This window comes from Rhincodon typus, chromosome 1, assembly GCF_021869965.1.
Source record: "Rhincodon typus isolate 14 chromosome 1, sRhiTyp1.1, whole genome shotgun sequence".
Taxonomy (NCBI): Eukaryota; Metazoa; Chordata; class Chondrichthyes; order Orectolobiformes; family Rhincodontidae; genus Rhincodon; species Rhincodon typus.
In genome coordinates this window covers 108,110,824-108,132,792 of record NC_063332.1, presented here as the reverse complement: position 1 = coordinate 108,132,792, position 21,969 = coordinate 108,110,824, and the positions used below count along the sequence as shown (strand labels likewise).

General features: G+C 42.6%; 1 protein-coding gene across 1 annotated transcript in view; it reads right to left on the bottom strand.

Moving 5' to 3' along the window:
• The window catches only part of wdfy3 (WD repeat and FYVE domain containing 3), a 332,679-nt gene that overhangs the window by 140,301 nt on the left and 170,409 nt on the right, over nt 1-21,969 (bottom strand). The window contains exons 18-21 of the mRNA XM_048604494.1: nt 21,431-21,534; nt 14,992-15,210; nt 8,860-9,041; nt 4,275-4,506 (exon numbers count right to left, since the gene is read on the bottom strand). Coding sequence (XP_048460451.1) covers nt 4,275-4,506; nt 8,860-9,041; nt 14,992-15,210; nt 21,431-21,534 — 737 coding nt within the window. The remainder of the gene's footprint in view (nt 1-4,274; nt 4,507-8,859; nt 9,042-14,991; nt 15,211-21,430; nt 21,535-21,969) is intronic.

The window sequence follows — 21,969 nt, the reverse complement described above, 5'->3', positions numbered from 1 at the left end:
AAATCAGCCAGCAACAAGTAATTGTTTGCTCTGTGAAGTGATGACCAGTTTTCAATTACAAAGGCCTTCTGCCTGCTAACAACAGTCTAAATGTTCCTAGGTTGCTGAAGAACTTGTAGGTGCTATCAAGGTACCCAGAAGCCTTTGGTCCTTTGGAAGGGAAGGTGGTTGTCTTTTCTCTGCAATAAACAAACCTAAGCTTGAAGGAAGCCAGTTTGCTTTCCCTCACCAGTTGCTCTAAGCTTGTTTCAGAGATAGTAGGAACTGCAGATGCTGGAGAACCTGAGATAACAAGGTGTAGAGCTGGACGAACAAAGCAGGCCAAGCAGCATCAGAGGAGCAGGAAGGCTGACGTTTCAGGCTGAGACCCTTCTTCAGAAATGGGGGAAGGGAAGGGGATTCTGAAATAAATAGGGAGAGGGGGGAGGCAGATAGAAGATGGATAGAGGAGAAGATAGGTGGAGAGGAGACAGACCGGTCAAAGAGGCGGGGATGGAGCCAGTAAAGGTGAGTGTAGGTGGGGAGTTAGGGAGGAGATAGGTCAGTACAGGGAGGACGGACAGGTCAAGGGGGCGGGATGAGGTTAGTAGGTAGGAGATGGGGGTGGGGCTTGAGGTGGGAGGAGGGGATAAGTGGGAGGAAGGACAGGTTAGGGAGGCGGGGACAAGCTGGGCTGGTTTTGGGATGCGGTAGGGGGAGGGGAGATTTTGAAGCTTGTGAAGTCCACATTGATACCATTGGGCTGCAGGGTTCCCAAGCGGAATATGAATTGCTCTTCCTGCAACCTTCAGGTGGCATCACTGTGACACTGCAGGAGGCCCAGGATGGACATGTCATCTGAGGAATGGGAGGGGGAGTTGAAATGGTTCGCGACTGGGAGGTGCATTTGTTTAGTGCGAACCGAGCGTAGGTGCTCTGCAGAGCGGTCCCCAAGCCTCTGCTTGGTTTCCCTGATGTAGAGGAGGCCACAATGGGAACAGCGGATGCAGTATACCACATTAGCAGATGTGCAGGTGAACATCTGCTTGATGTGGAAAGTCTTCTTGGTGCCTGGGATAGGGGTGATGGGGAAGGTGTAGGGGCAGGTGTAGCACTTCCTGCGGTTGCAGGGAAAAGTGCTGGGTGTGGCGGGGCTGGAGGGGAGTGTGGAGTGGACAAGGGAGTCCCGGAGAGAGTGGTTCCTCCGGAAAGCAGATAAGGGTGGGGAGGGAAAAATGTCTTTGGTGATGGGGTCGGATTGCAGATGGCGGAAGTGTCGGAGGATGATGCGTTGGATCCGGAGGTTGGTGGGGTGGTACGTGAGGACGAGGGGGATTCTGTGTTGGTTGTTATTGTGGGGAGGGGGTGTGAGGGATGAGTTGCGGGAGATGTGGGAGACATGGTCGAGGGTGTTCTCGACCACTGAGTGGGGGGAAGTTGCGGTCCTTGATAAACGAGGACATCTGAGATGTACGGGAGTGGAATGCCTCATCCTGGGAGCAGATGCGGCGGAGGCGAAGGAATTGGGAATAGGGGATGGAATTTTTGCAGGAAGGTGGGTGGGGGGAGGTGTGTTCTAGGTAGCTGTGGGAGTTGGTGGGCTTGAAATGGATATCAGTTTCCAGGTGGTTGCCAGAGATGGAAATAGAGAGGTCCAGGAAGGATAGAGAGGTATAAGAGATGGTCCAGGTGAACTTAAGGTTGGGGTGGAAGGTGTTGGTGAAGTGGATGAACTGTTCAAGCTCCTCGTGGGAGCACGAGGCGGCGCCGATACAGTCATCGATGTAACGGAGGAAGCGGTGAGGTTTAGGGCCAGTGCAGCTACAGAAGAGGGATTGTTCCACGTAACCTACAAACAGGCAGGCATAGCTTGGGCCCATGCAGGTACCCATGGCCACCCCCTTTGTCTGTGCGTGGCCCTCCGCTTCTTCCTGTCCTGCAGGACCGACTAGTCCCCCTCCGCTTAGCCGAACTCGTCCTCACCCTCAACAACTTCTCTTTCAATTCCTCCCACTTCCTACAGATGAAGAGGGTGGCCATGGGTACCCGCATGGGCCCAAGCTATGCCTGCCTCTCTGTAGGTTACATGGAACAATCCCTCTTCCGTAGCTACACTGTCCCTAAACCTCACCTCTTTCTCCGTTACATCGATGACTGTATCGGCGCCACTCGTGCTCCCACGAGGAGCTCGAACAGTTCATCCACTTCACCAACACCTTCCACCCCAACCTTAAGTTCACTTGGACCATCTCTGATACCTCTCTCCCCTTCCTGGACCTCTCTATTTCCATCTCTGGTAACTACCTGGAAACTGATATTCATTTCAAGCCCAACGACTCCCACAGCTACCTAGAATACACCTCCTCCCACCCACCTTTCTGCAAAAATGCCATCCCCGATTCCTAATTCCTTCGTCTCCGCCATATCTGCTCCCAGGATGAGGCATTCCACTCCCGTACATCTCAGATGTCCTCGTTTTTCAAAGACCGCAACTTCCCCCCCTCAGTGGTCGAGAACGCCCTCGACCATGTCTCCTGCAACTCATCCCTCACACCCCCTCCTCGCAATAACGACCAAAACAGAATCCCCCTCATCCTCACGTACCACCCCACCAAACTCCGGATCCAATGCATCATCCTCCGACACTTCCACCATCTGCAATCTGACCCCACCACCAAAGACATTTTTCCCTCCCCACCCTTATCTGCTTTCCGGAGGAACCACTCTCTCCAGGACTCCCTTGTCCGCTCCACACTCTCCTCCAGCCCCGCCACACCCAGCACTTTTCCCTGCAACCGCAGGAAGTGCTACACCTGCCCCTACACCTCCCCATCACCCCCATCCCAGGCACCAAGAAGACTTTCCACATCTAGCAGATGTTCACCTGCACATCTGCTAATGTGGTATACTGTATCCGCTGTTCCCATTGTGGCCTCCTCTACATCGAGGAAACCAAGCAGAGGGGCTTGGGGACCGCTTTGCAGAACACCTACGCTCGGTTCGCACTAAATAACTGCACCTCCCAGTCGCGAACCATTTCAACTCCTCCTCCCATTCCTCAGATGACATGTTCATCCTCGGCCTCCTGCAGTGCCACAACGATGCCACCCGAAAGTTGCAGGAAAAGCAACTCATATTCCCTGCAGCCCAATGGTATCAATGTGGACTTCACAAGCTTCAAAATCTCCCCTCCGCCTACCGCATCCCAAAACCAGCCCAGCTTGTCCCTGCCTCCCTAACCTGTCCTTCCTCCCACTTATCCCCTCCTCCCACTCAAGCCCCACCCCCATCTCCTGCCTACTAACCTCATCCCGCACCCCCCTTGACCTGTCCGTCCTCCCTGGACTGACCTATCTCTTTCCTAACTCCCCACCTACACTCACCTTTACTGGCTCCATCCCCGCCTCTTTGACCTGTCTGTCTCCTCTCCACCTATCTTCTCCTCTATCCATCTTCTATCCACCTCCCCCTCTCTCCCTATTTATTTCAGAATCCCCTTCCCCTCCCCCATTTCTGAAGAAGGGTCTAGGCCTGAAACGTCAGCCTTCCTGCTCCTCTGATGCTGCTTGCCCTGCTTTGTTCATCCAGCTCTGCACCTGGTTATCTCAGTTGCTCTAAGCTGTTGTTTTTAACCAATAAGTCAGAGACATCACAATGTTGCTCTGTGCCTCCTCCAAGCTACTGAAAGTACTTGGAGATGGATCGACTAATAGTAACTCATGAAAATCCAGAAGGATGACTTCAGGGGCCCATTCAGGGACAATTAAACAGCCTTCCCTTTTATCCCCTTCACTCAATACCAACTTTATTTTTGCATGCCTGTATGCATGTGCATAGGAACGGTTCTGGAAGAGGGTGTGAAATTATAATGGTGAAAATAGGTGATTAATTTTTTCTACAGCCAGTCTTGTCATTGTTACCTAATTTAGAGATATAGGACCAAACTGAATCTTGGACTTTCCTATTTCAGATGCTTCAACTGCTTAGTTATGTTGATGAGCCACGGGAAGACTATTCCACTATTTTTTAAACAATGCTGAAGAATGTTTTAGTCATAATCCATAAGTGAAAAAACTATCACCAATGACAAGTGTTGGTACATCATGCTTGAATCAATATGACAAAACAAAATAAGTGAGAAGAATTTTTCAACAGATACACAAAGCTGGGTAAATCGGTTATGTGTAATAACACTAACATGTGCATTTTCCCTCAAATTAACAAACTCTTTATTTGACAGAAACCCTATTCAGCTTAATATTAAACATTACAATTTTGCATCAAAAATTACTTACATGGGACACACACAGCTTGGAAGCTACCAACATAGTTTGGTCCTAATTCATAAATGATAGAGATACTGGAAGCAGGCAAAACTTCCTCCAGGAAATGTGTAGGTCCTAGACGCCACACTAATGAAGAGATCTGACGCTGAGCTGGAGGTGTTCCAATGTAGCCATACACTGTGCTAACAACTGGCAGATTAGTTGACCCTGATCCACCAGGTGAACTGTGGATATAATGAAGCTGTAAAGTCAAATAAAAAGAAGAAACAATGATCATTGTCTGAATGTCTGCTTTACATAAAATATAAGTCAAACACATAACAACAGTGGTTTGCACTTTCTGGATGTCACAGCAAAAACTGTCATATCAAAAGTCAAAACATGATTGTGCAGTGTGCATTCATGATGTTTGCTGTTTCAACAATTAATGTTGCTTCAAAAAAAGCTTTGTTTATAACATTACCTGGCCCTATTATTGGAACTTTGGATGCTATTACTCCTTGAATACTATATAACTTGAAGCATTCACCATGTGAAACATGAACACTGCCAGAAGACTGAGACTAAAGCCTGCAAATACACAATTCAGTTAGTTTTATTCAAGAAATGTGTCTAAATTAAGTCTGTAGATGACACCAAAATTGGCAGAGTTGCAAACAGTGAGAAGGTTTGTCAAAGGATACAGCGGGATATAGATAAATTGCAGATTTGGGCAGAGAAATGGAAGATACGAGTTTCATCCAGACAAATGTGAGGTGATGCATTCAGGAAGATCAATTTCAGGTGCGAATTATACAACAAATGGCAGGACCCTGAGGAACATTGACAGAGGGATCTGGTATACAGCTCCACAAATCCCTGAAAGGGGCAACACAGGCGGATAAGGTGGTCAAGGCAGCATACTGCATGCTTGCCATCATTTGCCAGGGCATCGAATATAAAAGTTGGCAAGTTATGTTACAACTGTATAAAAAAAACTTTAGTTAGGTCACATTTGGAATATTGCATGCAGTTCTGGCCACCACACTACCAGAAGGATGTGGATGCTTTGGAGAGAGGTTGGATAAACTTGGATTGTTTTCACTGGAAGTGAAGGCTGAGGGGCGATCTAATAGAGGTCTACAAAATTCAGAGAGGCATAGATGGAGTGGGTAGACAGAGGCTTTTTCCCATGGTGGAAAGGTCAACAACAACAGGGCACAGATTCAACGCAACAGGGGGAAAGTTTAGGGGAGAACTGAGGAAAATTTTTCCCAGAGGATGGTTGGTGCCTGGGACGCACTGCCAATGGAGGTGGTGGAAGTAGGCATGTGAGCACATTTGAGCCGTATCTTGATAGACACATGAACAGGGGGCGAACAAAGGGATAGAAACAGTGTATGGACAATCAGTAGCAAGTTTAAATTAGGACTAAGAATCGGCACAGGCTCGGTGGGTTGAAAGGCTTATGTTCCTGTGCTGTACTGTTCTTTAAAATGAAAGAATTGTGGATGCTGTGAATCAGGAACAAAAACAAAGTTGCTGGAAAAGCTCAGTAGGTCTGGTAGCATCTGTGAAGAGAAAATGCCCATTTCTGAAGAAGGGTCTCGACCCGATACGTCAGCTTTCCTGTCCTCTGATGCTGCTTGGCCTGCTGTGTTCATCCAGCTCTACACCTTGTTATATCAGAGGTTGTTGAGGTTGGTTGGCTCACTGAGCTGGTTTCTTATTTCGCAGATGTTGCGTTACCATGCTTGGTAACATCCTCAGTGCAGCCTCCGATGAAGCATCGGTGTGTTTTCCTGCCTGGTTTTTAAACTCTGGGGTCCATTGAGATGGACTGCCTCACTGCCGGTTTTCCTTCGTAGTGGAACGTATATGGGGTCGAGTTCAATGTGTTTATTAATAGCATGCTTCGTGGAGTGCCATGCTTCTAGGAATTCTCGTGCCTGTCTCTGCCTAGCCTGTCCCAGGATCTTGGTGTTGTCCCAGTCGAAGTGGTGGTTCTCCTTGTCCATGTGGATTGAGATGAGTGAGTATTGGTCGTGTCTTTTTGTAGCCAGTTGGTGTTCATGTACTCTTGTTGTTAGTTTCCTTCCTGTTTGTCCGCTGTAGTGTTTCTCGCAGTCTCTGCAGGGGATCTTGTAGATGGCATTGGTCCTGTCCATGGCGGGGAGTGGGTCCTTAGTTCGGGTGAGCAGTTGTCGTAGGTTGGCGTGGGCTTGTGTGCCACTCTGATGCCCAGCGGTCGTAGGAGTCTTGTGGTGAGTTCCGACGTGTTTCTGATATAGGGTAGTGTGATGAGTGTGGCGGGACGTATAGTCTCTTTCTGATGCTGCTCGTGTAGGCATCTTCTGACACAATTCTTTGGATATCCATTATCCTTGAAAATCTGGAAGAGATATTCTTCCTCTTTTTCGCGTAGTTCCGTGTTGCTCTAGTGTTGTTGTTGCAGCAACACAGAACTATGCCAGGAGGAGGAAGAATACCTCTTCCAGGTTTTCAAGCATAATGGATATCCAAAGAACTGAGTTCTGAGGAAGGGTCACTGGACCCAAAATGTTAACTGATTTTCTCTTCACAGATGCTGCCAGACCTGCTGAACTTTTCCAGCAACTTTGTTTTTGTTCCTGTATTGTTCTTTGTTCTTGTTCTAAATGATGGCATCACTAATTCAGTTATTGCATATTGTTTATAATAGACATTTAGGATTAATCCATTACTGCTACATTCTACCACAATTCCTCGGTTTTAATTTTTTTTTGGAGGGAAGGAGAAAATAGCTTGCCAACATTTCAAAGAAAGAACGTGCATCTTTTCTATATGGAAGTTGACACTAGTTTATTTCATATCGTCAGTGTTTAGTTCAAATAAGCTGACATCATTACTGGGAACAATGCTCCTTTGTAATTTATTAGATTGCTACTCCAGCTGGCCAAAGAAACTTGTCATCGTTTGAAAACAAAAACAAAGCTGCCAGCTGAAAAAGCCACTAAGTAGAGAAATGTACAATGACCAACTGAAATTTAAATGTTCCAAATCTTAATGGAGGTTGATTGTCTGACCAATCAAGAAACTATGAAATGGCATTAAATAAAATTCAAATATTATAACATATTTGTTGTTTACTTGATAGTCAAATTAGTTGTTGTAAAAATTATAATTACCTAATTAATTTGCATGCAATAAATGCTAAACCATTGGCTGCGTTTTACACTGGGATGCATCACATTGCTATGGTCAATCTCTAGCTTTAAGGACTTTATTGATATACAGCATCACAGTATTTTCTTTAGTTCAAATGAATGTTTCATTCTTCTGGAATGAGTAATCTTTCCTGGAGAATCCAAAAAAAGTGATTTGAACAAACTACATCAACTGCAAAAATCAGTAGAATAGATTAACCAAAAAATGTTTTCATTAAATTAGCAAGCCAAAGTACATGCTCTTAGAAGCTCAATTCTGAATGTTTTGTTTTGCCCTTTCATAAAAGCCTGTGTCACAAGTTTTCTCCATATTGGATGGTAAACAATTGTATGTATTTTTACTCCTTAGTCATTAGATAACCATTTAGGACTGCCTTTATTAAATTAGCTACTAAAACAAATGGTTCTTCTGGGAATTGGAATCCACTGGCCAATCAATTGGCTTTCACCATTCTGATCAGCTAAAAATCATACAGGAACAAACATCTCCCATAGGGAGAAGTATGAAGTCAAAAAAAATGATAAACCTTCAGAGAAAAACTTTGTTGGAAGGAAACCTCACCACCGATGCTCCGTAGAAGCAGTGTATATTATCTACAAAAGGCACTGCAGAAATGCACCAAATTCACCTTGGACAACACCTTTTAAACCTGTACAAAAACAAAAGTTGCTAGAAAAGCTCAGCAGGTCAGGCAGCATCTGTGAAGGAAAAAACCTAGTTAATCTTTTGGGTCTGGTGACCCTTCCTCAAAACCCGAAACGTTAACTCTGTTTTTGCCTTCACAGATGCTGCCAGACCTGCTGAGCTTTTCCAGCAACTTTGTTTTTGTTCCTGATTTACAGCATCCGCAGTTCTTTCGGTTTTTACCTTCTAAACCCGTGACCGCTTCCACCTAGAAGCACAAGGGTAGCAGATACATGGGAACATCATCACCTGCAAGTTCCCCTCCAAGTCACTCACCATCCTGACTTGGAAATATATTGCTATTCCTTCACTGTCGATGAGTCAAAATTGTGGAATTCGTTCCCTAACAGCATTGGTGGTCAACCTACAGCATATGAACAGCAGTTCAATGCAGCAGCTTATTATCACCTTCTCAAAGGCCATTAAGGACGGACAATAAGTGCAGGGCAGCCAGTAATACCCATGTCCCACGAGTGAATTATATTAAAAAAATTACATTCCTTGAACAATACAAAGACCTAATTGATACTGCAGTGATGTCTTATTTTTATTATACCAAGGTGGATACAGTCCCTGAATTTGTGACATTTTAAAGAGAACACAACTGACCTGCAGCAGCAGAAAGTTATCTGAAACAACACTTATTTGGTAAAAATAGTATTCCTGCATTCCGAATGATTTTATAGCTGCAACTTTAGATAAGGGTTCTCTCAGGACATCATACCTTTACTGTGTTAATATGTTGACCGTCCACATACAAGGTAGCAGTGCTGTTCTTTAACATTCCTTTACTCATCACAAGTACCAGGTGATGCCACTGTCCCTCATTAATTAGATCACTGCAGCGAAATCGGGCACAGCAGGGAAGAATTTCATAAAAGGATGACTCTTCACTGAAGTCATCAACTAAAAAGAGAATAACAATTAAGCCCTTACTTCACAGGATGACATCGCATTGCACTGCTGTATTTCATAACAGTACTATATCTTTCAGCTGCAATGCTCCACATACTATAATTTATAATAATACAAAACCTTTAACACAGCAGAACATTGCTTCACAAAGACTTTGGGCAGAAGTTTACAATGATGGCGAGATAGCTAATTAACTCAGAGGAAAACCTAGCTGTTGACTAACAGGATGTTATGAAGCCTGCCTCAAAGCAATTGCATGCTTCAAGTAGGACAAATTGGTGCAAAATAGAATGTTTCACCCACTGGAACTGCCTGGATGCAGCTAATGTGGTGGCATTACGTAGGGTGGGTTTTAAAGTCCACACAGGAATGAAGGAAGAGGTGGAGGATAGTCAAGTGGGGAAGGGCATATGTCTAGTGTGCAAACAGCACCTGCCAAAGTCAGTACCCTGCTTACTATATGTCCAAATATGTTTTTTCGAAAAACTAGGTGTCCACTCCCCTCTGACAGATCACACTAATTGCATTACCGCATGGACAGATAACACTGGAATCAACTGGACTACTAAAAGGCTCAATTGACTGTTAACTCTTTATTTAAATATGGCAGGCAGGTTGCAGATTTCAATGTGTACCCAGTTCCCTAATTCAAGGATTAGCCGGGCACTGTGCAGCCTGAGCATTCACCCTAAACTATATGTTGCAATCCTCTCCATGAAAATACATCCAGGAATACAGTGTAAAATCAACTCCATTATAAAACAAAACATAAAACTGAACCACTCAGTTTTAGGGCAGGAAGTTGGTTAGCTCAGCTGGCTCTACAGCTGGATGGCAATGCAGAGTAAAGCCAACAGCATGGGTTCAAGACTTTCACTATGAAGGAGTCTGGGTTGCAACCTCTATCCTTGCTTGAGGCATGGTGATCTCAGGTTAAAGTACCACCAGTTATCTCTGTCTAATATCTTTCCTTAAATAAGGGAACAAAACTGCTCACCGTACTCCAGATGTGGTCTCATCAGCACTTTGTACAGTAGCAGTAGCTAGATTTCTGTGTTTCACACACATATACGGGGTGACACAGTGACTCAGTGGTTTGCACTGCTGCCTCTCAGCACTGGGGATCTGGGTTCGATTCCACTCTTGGGTGACTGTCTGCGTGGAGTTTGTACATTTTCCCTCTCATAAACCTCTGTATGGGTTTCCTCCCACAGTCCACATATGCAGGATAGGTGGATTGGCCCTACTAAATTGTCCATAGGGTCCAGGGATGTGAAGGCCAGATGGATTAGCCATGGAAAAGCAGGGTTATGGGGTTGGGGCAGGGTGTGGTGGGGTGGGATGCTCTTTGGAGGGTTGATATGGATTCGATGGGCCGAATGGCCTGCTTCCACACTGTAGGGATTCTATGATCCTATAAAGTACTCCCAAGTCCCTTTGTGTTGTAACTTTCTGCAAGGTTTCTCCAATTAAATAAAATTCCGTTCTTTTGTTCTCCCTTCCAAAAAATGAACAATTTCACGTTTTCCCATATTGTACTCCACTTGCCAACTGCTTGCACACTTAATCTATCAACATCTCTCTGTAAATTGCTTGCTTCCCTCTCACAACTTATCTTTCCACCTATTTTTGTATCATCTGTATATTTGGCTACAACAGGTAAAGCAGGATACTGGGAACTACATGCAGAAAAACTACTGATGTCGTCAGTTTAGGGATGAGAAACAACAACAAGTGGCCACGAATTGATGTCAATTTGTCACTAGAGATAACTGTGTGGGTATGGGAAGAGATAGCATTGATGCAGATTCTCTGGCTACAACTAAACAGGATGAGAATTGGCCCAGCAAAGCACAGCCTCATGCAGATGGATGGTGATGGAGATGTAGAGGAAGATATCATCAATTGCTTCAAAGGTTGCCGACAGTTTGAAAGAAGGGGACATAGTCACCTTTGTCTCAGTCACATTGAACATCATTGTGATTTGATAAGAGCCATGGTACATAAGCCTGATTGTAGGGATTTAAACCTGGAGTTCCAAGAAAGGTGAACTTGGATGTGGAAGGCAACGTGTTCATAGAAATTTGGAAGAAAAGGAATGTTAGAGATACGATAGAGAGTTTGTAACGATGTAGGAAACAATGTTTTCTTAAGGGCTGATGAGAAATCTGAAGCAGAGAGAATCAATCAACAATGGCAGCTAAAATATTTTATACTTTGCGCTAACATTAAATGTCAAAAATGTTTAGATCTATTACAATTGTTCAATTTCTAAACTAGAAACGTTTCCCACAGTAACAACTTACCTTTACGAGTATCCTTTAAGACAGAAAAACAGTCCAATATACTTCAGACATAAAATGAAACTAAAATTGATATCAACACAGAGGGAGAAATGCTAGGTGGTGACTAAAACGTTGCTCAAAGAGGTGGGTTTTAAAGGAAGAGTCGGATAATTAAAAATAGATATCACTGCATGTCTGAAATGGCATTAAGAGTCGGGCACGTTTGCTGGCCTTGTTAGTGATACTCACATCCCATAAAATACTTTATGAAAGATTAGAATAATGCACTAGTGCACCATGAGTCAGGAAGGAAATGGTGAATTTCAGAACTTAACCGGTGCTTCTCAGGGAGCAGTCAAGAGCATTGTTCAAAGTAAACGGAGAATTAGCTTTAAGAACTCTCATGAAGGTTTTTTTTTTATTTCAAAACGAAATGTCTGCAGCCCATGAACAGTCTACCTATCAACATTCTCAGTTGCATACATTTGTGTGGTATGGTTTTAATAAGTATCTGGTGTTAGTGTGTAAATGAATTTTAGCAGTCTGAGTAGTTTTTCCTTGAAGTTTACTTTCTTGTTGTCCTTCCCAACCAAAGAAAACCAAAACAGCCAAACATCAGAATGTTATTTGAACTCCAAAGGCTACCATTGTAGGGGCTAACTGCAAAGTGGAGTTCTATTCATTGGAATACAGCAAGTCAGGGTGATTTAATTGGAGGTTTTTGGATTATAAAATGAATTGATAGGCTGGATAGAGAGAAACATTTTCTGATGTTACAGCCTAGGGCAGGGGGAGATATCTTTAAAATCAGAGCATGGGCATTGAGAAGAAAAGGTTGGGTGGTCCATTTTAGGCTGTATGGCAAAAAAAAGGTGGTAGTAGAATAGAACTCTGACCCAACCAAAAAAAAATTGCCTTTTTTTCATGTCCTCTTATGCTGAGGTGAGAAGCAAGATATCTATTCTTCTGCCATTTCCTCACTATTATAAACTCTAAATTCTTATACTCTAGAACATTAATACATATTTTTCCTACTTTATAGCCTTTTTAGATACCTACAGAAGCTCATAGAATCATAGAATCCCTACAGTGTGGAAACAGGCCTTTCGGCGCAACAAGTCCACACCGAACCTCAGAGCATCCCACCCAGACCCATCCACCTATAACCCACCGAATCTACACATCCCTATGGGCAATTTAGCATGGCCAATCCACCTAACCTGCACATCTTTGGACTGTGGGAGGAAACCGGAGCACCTGGAGGAAACCCATGCAGACACGGGAAGAAAGCTCTTGACTATCCGTTTCTATATTTCGAGCCTCCTCTCACATTAATGTCTTTCTCCTGAATAATCTTTTGTCATTCTGTCATTCTTTATATTCTGATCAGCTTTGAACAATGTTGTGCTTTTTAAAGTTTAATTCTTTGCTTAACCTCTCTCGTTAATCAGGGTGGTATGTCCTCCCCTTAGAATTTTTCTTTAAAGTAGGAATTTACTAATTTTGAGTATTCTGAAATATTCCTTACCCGAATACCTCTGCTTCTGTATGATTTATCTCCTCGCCAAGTACTCCAGAATGCCCACATAGCTTCCCTTAAGTTTAAACCACTAGTCTTGGACCCACTCTCTCCCTCTCAAATTGGATATAAAATTCAATCATATTGTGGTCACTACAACTGGGAATTGCTTTTACTCAGAAGAGATTAGTTGATCCTATCTTATTACACAGTACCAGGTTTAACAAACTTCCTACCCATCCTAGCCCTGCCTCTTGCCTTCCATTCCACCCACCGACCCTCCCTTCCAGCTACCAACTGGATTCAGCCCTCCCATCGACCAACCATGTTGTACCTACTACCGGTGTCCACCCATCACCGCCATTCCGCTACCTCTTCCCACCACTCCCCCTGATTACTGTTTATCTGCAGCTCCCCCGACCCCCACATCCAGTCCTGAAGAAGTGTAATATCCAAAACGTTGACTTCTCCTTTCTTCCAGATGCTGCCTGGCTTGCTGTGTTCTTCCAGCCTCCTGTTTGTTCATCTTGGATTCCAGCATCTGCAATTTTTTGGTCTCTAACATTCTCTTCGGGCCCCTTGTGGCACAGTGGTAATGTTCCCACCTCTGAGTCATAAGGCCTGGGTTCAAATTCCACCTGCTCCAGAACTGTTTAATAACATCTCTGACCAGGTTGTTTAGAAATTATCTAAAATATCTATAACCTGCTCTATGGTTGGTCCATGCTGTACTTAGAAATTTAAAAGCATTTTGAGTTTCTCATCCAGACTACCACTGCCAATCTGATATTTCCAGTTTGTCTGTCAATTAAAATTACCCATGATAAAGGGAATGCAGACCCTTTGTCACTAGTATCCAACATTTCTCTTTGCATATTTCAACCTCCGTCGTGATTACTGTTAGCAGGCCTGTAGACTGCTCCAACAATTGAGTTCCTTCCTCTACAAGTCCCATCTCCACCCAATTCAATCTTACATCCTATCTCTTGAACCAAGATTATCTCAACATTTATCTAACTTCCTATTATTCTTGAATGTCACTAACTTCTGAATATTCAAGGCCTAAACTTTGCCATCCTACAGACATGTCTCCATAATGATTGTCAGAACATATTTACTTCAACGTGTACTGTCAATTTGTTTACTTGGTTATAAATGCTACATGGAGGCAGATACAGAGCTATTAACTTTGCCACTCTGTTACCTTTGTAACATTTAGTCTTGACTGTTAGTCCATTCTTAGCTTTTTTTCCCCTCTATCTTTTCATATCATTGGCTGACCTTCACCTTTCATATTCCTATCTGGCTCTCCTGTTTTACCCCTCCTCCTTGATTTGCTGCATCTATCCAAATTTAATCTGCTACTTCTCAAGTTTAATCCCTACGCCACCGTGTTTAGTTTGAAGCCCTCTCTATTTCCCCAGTTACACAGCTTGCTGAAACACCTATTCCAGGAAGGGTCATACAAAGGTGGTCCCAAGAGTAGATTCCACTTTCCCCAGTGCCAAACAAAATGGAACTCATTTTCCCCCAAACCATTTTTTGAGCCATGTGTTCATTTCTGTAGTCTTATCTGCTGTATGCCAATTTATCCATTCTTCAAGTAATAATCTTGAGGTGATTACTTGATGTTCCTTTATAATTTAGTACCTAGCTTCTTATGCTCCTTATGTCATTGATACGAAGTGGACCACAATCACTAGACCCTCTCACTGCAAGTTCTTCCCAAACCTCAAGCAGATATCCCAAACTCTACTGCTGGCCAGACAATGCAGCTATCTGACCTCTCACATTTTGCTGCAAATAGATGAATTTTCAGTAAATGCTGAAATTGAAGTGTTATCGAAATCTCACATATAATTACTGCAAAAATTAACAAAATAGTTAAGATGTCTCCACTGCAGAGAAATTTAATAGTGTTATAAGGTAGCTTTAACAAATGTCAGTTGGATTGCCATTTTTCAGCAAAATAGTGCTCAATATGAAGAGGCACATTTTCCATAGTATTAGCTTCAATGTCAAGAACATAAATTTGTTTTCATATTTGATATTAGAAACAGTGTCAATTTTTAATTCCTGCATTTGAAATCTATTACTGTCCAAACATGTTCAGCAGTATTTTTGTGTTCCGACTCACCATAATTTTGCAGCAATTCTTCCTTAGTTGAAACTAGCAGGGACCGGTCTTTCCCAGAAAATACAACAGCAAGGCAAATGAAGTGTTGGTCAGAGGAGTTTGATCTTCTAACAAGGGTAAGAAGTCTAACAGGATGATTGCTCATCGGAGTACTAAGCTTCTCAATGCAAAACCAAGTTGAATAAGTCAGTCCAGAAGGTGGTGGAAAAAATCGTTCACCTGAAAAAAATTGCAATATTTTAGAAATATACCCATATAAATTCTGTCATATTTGTACAACAAATACAAATAGAAACCTGGTTTTCCGTTTAGATACACCTCACAACATACAATATTACGTCAAGCTTAATGCATTAAATGCGCAAATCTTAGTGATATGCAGGCACTTCTAAAACATTTATGTAATTTTGTAAAAACATAGGAATGCCCCCATCTCTAGGCCAGAAAGTTAGCGTTCAATTCATCACCTGCCGCAGAGGTAGATCATACCATGTCAGAAAATAACAAAGTCTAATGATGCTGATTCTCTATTGGAGTGAAGCAAGGCAAAATCCCTGTCTATCACTTTCACCAATAGAGATTCCACTTCAAAATGCTGCATGTAGATACTGGTGTCTATGCTGTCTTAAAGATGCCCATCAGACACTGTCAGTGGAAGACAACAGCAAGAATGCATGGGCTCTGGTCAAGGAGAGACGGAACAACAGGTTAAAAAACAAAGTTTCCAAGATAGTTTCTTATTCTTGTGAGGGCATAAGAGTCCCCTTGATAAATGATCCTTGAAGTACAACTACCAATAGTTGGATACTGTTGGATATTTCAGTAGGTACAAAATTCAGTTCATGCCTGCTCTCAGTTGATACTGTCCTTGCCCGTTTAATCATGAGATGCATCTGATAGAATTTCCAGAGAATGTTCCCAGAGTTCTGACTGTGTAGGTATGTGTAAGGATGGACAGAATAGGTACCTAGCCTGGCACGTTCAGAATTCTGGAGGCTTTATTTTCCAACAGGCATTTGATCTTGATTTTTGTGCCAATACCACAACTCCACACAATACCCACTACAAAATATTGTTTTAACATAAATGTTGAAAATGATGGATAACATCAACTACCTCTCATGGAGCTTGTTAGTTGTGGAAAATGTGTTATCTGTAATATGAATGTCCAGCCACCTAATGCTTCCAGGTGATTAAGAAAGTCATGGTGTGGATCACTGGATTCAAAATTAAATGTAAACAAGAAGCATGCTTTGTAGGCCTCAGCAGAAAATTAGTGTGGGGAGTTGGAAATGATGAACACAGATCTATACCCTTTAATTTTAAACTTCTCCTTAAGGGGTGGAGGAAAAGGGAGTATCTGATGGATGCTGTAGTTGACTTTCAGATCCCTGCTCTCCAGCAATTCAGAAGGTAATAGTACTATAATCCAATCGCAATCTCCAAATTCGGCACAGATCTGAGTGAAGCTGAATTGTGATGTATGGCTAAACTACCGACTGAAATAAACTCACTAAACCATCAAGTAAACGTTAGCTTTGAATGATTTCAGTTCAGTTACAAGCAAGATTAGATGGCAAAGATTAGATAGTTGGATAGTTCTGAAGCTGCTGATTTACTCAACTATTTTTAACCTCCACTTTTGATATCTTAGACCACAATAAAACCATTACTCTCTCACCCTAGCTGTTGACAACAAGTATACAAATTAGGAGCTGCAAGTCATTTGGTTCCTTGATACTGCTACTTTACTGTCAAATCTTTATCCTACATCCCTTTGACTTCCTGCTCAGTCAAGAATTATGCATAAAATTAATCAGATGCAAAGACGGACAAGATAGGAAGGAACTTTTCCCGTGATGGAGGTATCAATGACCAGGATTCAAGTTGTATGGAAGCAGGTCATTCAGTCCATACCTATCCTCCAACCAGCATCCCACCCAGGCCCACCCCACTACCCTATCCCTGAACCCTACATTTCCAACGGCTAATCTACCTAGCCTGCAAATCCCTGAACACTATGGGCAATTTAGCATGGCCAATCCACCTAGCCCGCACATTTTTGGACTGTGGGAGGAAGCCAGAGCACCTGGAGGAAACCCACGCAGACACGGGGAGAATGTGCAAACTCCACAGTCAGTCGCCCGAGGGTGGAATTTAACCCAGGCCCCTGGCATTGTGAGGCAGCCACGCTAACAACTGAGCCACTGTGTTGCCCCAGTTGTTGAGCCCACCCCATGGGTAGTGCTATTCTCCTGTTAAAGAATAGCCAAATTAATTCCGGAAAAGTATGTTAGCTTCCTACAACCATCCTCAATTCTTTACATCCACTAAAACACATTGCTAAACAGCCTGAAACACTACAATCTCTTTAATGAGTTTTGTGAAAGGAAGGTTAATTGCTTCAAAGTTTTTCTACACAAAAATAATTATTTTCTAAGACTCTATACAAAACTAAATTCCCCTTCTTCACCATCAAACTAACCATTCAGACCACATAGAAAATTCAAGGCTATGGGTCTAGTGTGGAAACGTGAGACTAGAGTAGGTAGTGGTATATTCTTGGTGGTACAGACTCAATGGACTGAAGGGCCCTTTCTATACTTGTACAATTCCATGATTCTATGACAATAAACAACTCCAGAAGAAGGGAAAGATGATGGTTGATAAAGCTTCCAAAAGTCTTATAATTTCATTGAAGTGAAAGAGGAACAGAGGGAACCAGCCTGTCATCGATTAAATAGAAACTACAGGACTAGCCAAACCGCACTTACTTTTGAAAGAAGCCAAAGCTGACTAAGGGTGCATTTACACTCCAAGTTGTGAAGAAGAATTCTTTCATTCAGAGAGTCATGAGAATCTAGAACTCATTGCCTGTAAGGGTGGTAGAGGCAGAAACCCTCATAACATTTAAGTGGTATTTTAATTTGTCTGTGGCATGGTGGCTCAGTGGTTAGCACTGATACCTTACAGCGCTACAGAAATGGGTTTGATCCCACCCCCAGATGACTGTGTGGAATTTGCACATTCTCCACATCTGTATTGATTTCCTCCGGGCGCTCCAATTTCCTCCCACGTCCAAAGATGTGCAGGTTAAGGGGACTGGCCATGGGAAATATAGGGTTACAGAGCTGGGATAAGGGAGAGATGGGTCTGGACATGATGGCCTTTTGGAGGGTCAATGTGGACTCAATGGGCTAAATGGCCTGCTTCCACACTGTAGGGATTCTCTGATTCTTTGAAATGTTCTCTTCACAACTTATTATACTCTATTCACAACTTTTGACTTCCATAACTTTGGGTCATCAGTAAATTTAGCAAACATACATTCAGTTTCTTTACCCAAGCCATTAACATGGATCGAAATAGTTGAGGCACCGTCACTGATTCCTGTGGCATTCCACTCGTTACATCTTACAACCTATAAATGACTACTCTCTTTCCTGTGAGCTAGTCAATTCTCTATCCATGTTAATATGTCACTGCTGTACCACAAACCTTTACTTTGTGTCATAACCTTAGATGTGGTACCTTGTCAAATGCTTCCTGGGATTCCAAGTACACATTATTATGAAACAAAAATTGTCTCTGGACCCAAAACATTAACTGTTTTCTCACCACAGATGCTGCCAGACCTGAGTTCTTCCTCAGCAATTTCCATTTTTGTTACTCATTATTGTTATTTCATCAAAGTAAATTGGTTAAACGCAAATTCCCATTCACAAAACCATGCTGGCTGTGCCTAATTCTGAGATTTTTATAACCAATGAATTTACTATCTCAGCAGTCACTGCTTTTAACACCGTGGAATGAATTCCATTAGGACCTGAATACTCATCAGCCTTTAGTTCTAATAACTTTCCCAGACTACCCTTTACCCTGGTGAATGTAATTATTTTAAATTTTTTATCCCTTTTACCTCTTGATTTATAATTATTTCCAGGATGCTATTTGTGACCTTTCAGTGAATACAGACATAAAAAATATATGTTCACTTGATCTACGAATTCCTTATTTTCCCGATTAATTCCACCAGACTCTCACTCTAGAGGGCCAATACATGCTTTCACTGACTGTTTCCCTTTTAAGTATCGGTAGAATCTCTCAATATCTTATTTGTTTCTATTTTTTTTAGCTAGCACTCTCTGACTCTAAATTCTCTTGTAATTATTTTTTGGTCATTCTTTTCTGTTACTTATATTCTGTTCAATATTCTGGGCGCATTTTTAAGGTGAGGCAGGGACAGAGATTTAAAAAAGGCATGAGGGGCAAGTTTTCTTTTAAACAGCAGATGGTTTGCATGTGGAATGAACTTCACGAGGAAGTGGTGGATGTGGGTACAATTATAACATTTAAAAGACACTTGGATAAGTACGTGAAGAGGAAAGGTTTGGAGGGATATGGGCCAGGAGCAGACACGTGGGACTAGTTTAGTTTGGGATTATGTTCGGCATGAACTGGTTGGACCGAAGAGTGTGTTTCCGTGTTGTATGACTATGTACTAATTTATTTATTGGTTGTTTACTTATTCATTTATTCATTCACGGGATGAGGGTGTCGCTGGCTAGGCAGCATTTATTGCCCATCCCTAATTGGCCAGAGGGCAGTTAAGAGTCAAGCACATTGCTGTGGGTCTGGAGTCACATATAGACCAGGCCAGATAAGGATGGCAGTTTCCTTCCCTAAAGGACATTAGTGAACCAGATGGGTTTTTCCCGACAATTGACAATGGATTCACGGTCATCATCAGACTGTTAATTGCAGATATTTAACGAATTCAAATTCCAACATCTGCCGTGGCAGGATTCGAACCTAGGTCCCCAGAACATCATCTGGGTCTCTGGATTAACAGCCCAGCGATAATACCACTAGGCCATTCCATTGCCTTCCCATGATTTTATGGTTTGTATGGTTTTACGTATAGCTTTCCCTTTGCACCTCAGGTCTGAGGAAGCAGACTTGAAAGGATATGGCAGACAATGGATTAAATCCAGATGCCAGATCTGGTTGCTTCATAAAATGCTATTCAATCCTGCTCTTATCTGCTAAAACTGTTCACTTTTCCAAGATCATCCTGAAAATGCAAAGAAAACCCTAACAGGGTCTCTCTTCTTTTGAAAGCCATCTCAAATCCCTCTCTCCTGTCCTCATTTCCAACAACTAGCGACGACCTCATGGACTTTTTTGTTCTAAATATCAACTCAATCTGATGAGCGGCATCTGTCAAATCATTTCCTTCCATTAGCTCATCCAGTTAAATTTCCTTTCATACTCCCCTCCTGCCGTAGCCTTGAACTCGCATCCTTCTCCAGTTTTCCACCTATTTCCCATTATGTCCTCTCCTTCCCAGCCCCGATACAAGCCAATTCTGTAAACTATTCTCTCCTTTAAATCTGCCAGGGAAAGGCATTGCAAAGACATTTCTTTCTGTTCCTGCACCATTATCTCTTGGTGACCCCCAAGGATCAATCGTTGGCTCTCTCCTGTTTCCTATTTACATGCTGGCACTCAGCTACATCACCCGATGACACAGGTTTCCCTTTCGCATGTACACTGACGACATTTAGTCCTCCCTCACCATGCACCTCTCATGACTCCCCCATTGTCTCTAAGTTAGATTTTTGGACATCCAGTGTTGGATGAACAAAAATATCCTTTAATTTCCTTCTAAGCATTGAAAACTGAAGCCCAAGATTCCATCCTTCTCTCCCAGAACAGTCTGAGATTAATCCACTTTGTTTGCAACTGTGATGTCACATTTGATCATGAGATGAGCTTTAGATCTCATTTATGCCATCTCTATTACTTTATCTGGTGTTCTGTTGAAACCCTCATTGTGCCTTTGATTAGCCCTAGACTTGACTTTTCTAATGTACTGCTGGCTTGTTTTCCACAGTAAAACTGAGGCTATTAAAAATCATGTTACTCATGTTTTAACCCACTGAATGACCCATTGTTATCATACCTACATTAGTTCACAAACAACATCTTGATTTTAAGATTCTCTTCCTTGTTTACAGATCTACTGCAGACCCACAACCTTGTGAGATGGCTGCCCTCTCCTAATTTATGCCATTTGACTATCACCTTCAACTGCCCAGGCACCAATCTCAAATTATCGCCCGATACCATCCACATCTCTGCACTGGTTTCCTTCTTGAAGGCACTCCTTAAAACCTACCCCTCTGGCCCAATTCTCATTGTGTGGTTCGGAGTGTCATACTTATTCCTTGGGATGTTTCATTACATTAAAAGGCACATTGAAACAAAAGAGAATAATGTTGTGGCTGGTGGTTGTTGGTTGTTGTATATATTTATTGCAGTTTTATTTTTGAAAAACTAAAATAAATCATACTATTCACTCAAGTATTTCCCCCACCTGCCCCTGCAATCACTATTAAAATATGACTACTGCTGCTGCCACACATTTCATTTTTACCTGTACCAAGTCCACTGGTAACAGCTCCGTCATTAACACCTCCTGCAGTGGTAGCAGCAATGTTGGGTGCATTATGGGGAGCCAAACTAGGCAAGAACAGACAGCTGAAAAAGAGAAAGTAAAGCACCTGTGAAGGCACATCAAGCAGAAAGAATGACCACTACAATGGAACCTCCAATATCAGTAACACCTGTGATAATGAACTGAAAATTACTTAACTGAAAATACTTTGGAATATTCAATGGATGTGACATGAGTTCTTCCTTCCTCCTCCAAATTTCAACTTGGAATTTTAACAAGGCTGTAAAACCAGGATTTCTTTCCCACTATTAATTACCCACGAACAGGTGCTGATCAACTGCCTCTGGAACCACAGTGATCCATGTAGTATAGTTACACTTGGTGAGCAGGTTGGTTGAAATTCTAGGATTTTGACCAAGCAATAATGTAAAAAGAGAGAGTAGGAGCTGCCGATGCTGGAGAATCTGAGATAACAAGGTGTAGAGCTGGATGAACACAGCAGGCCAAGCAGCATCAGA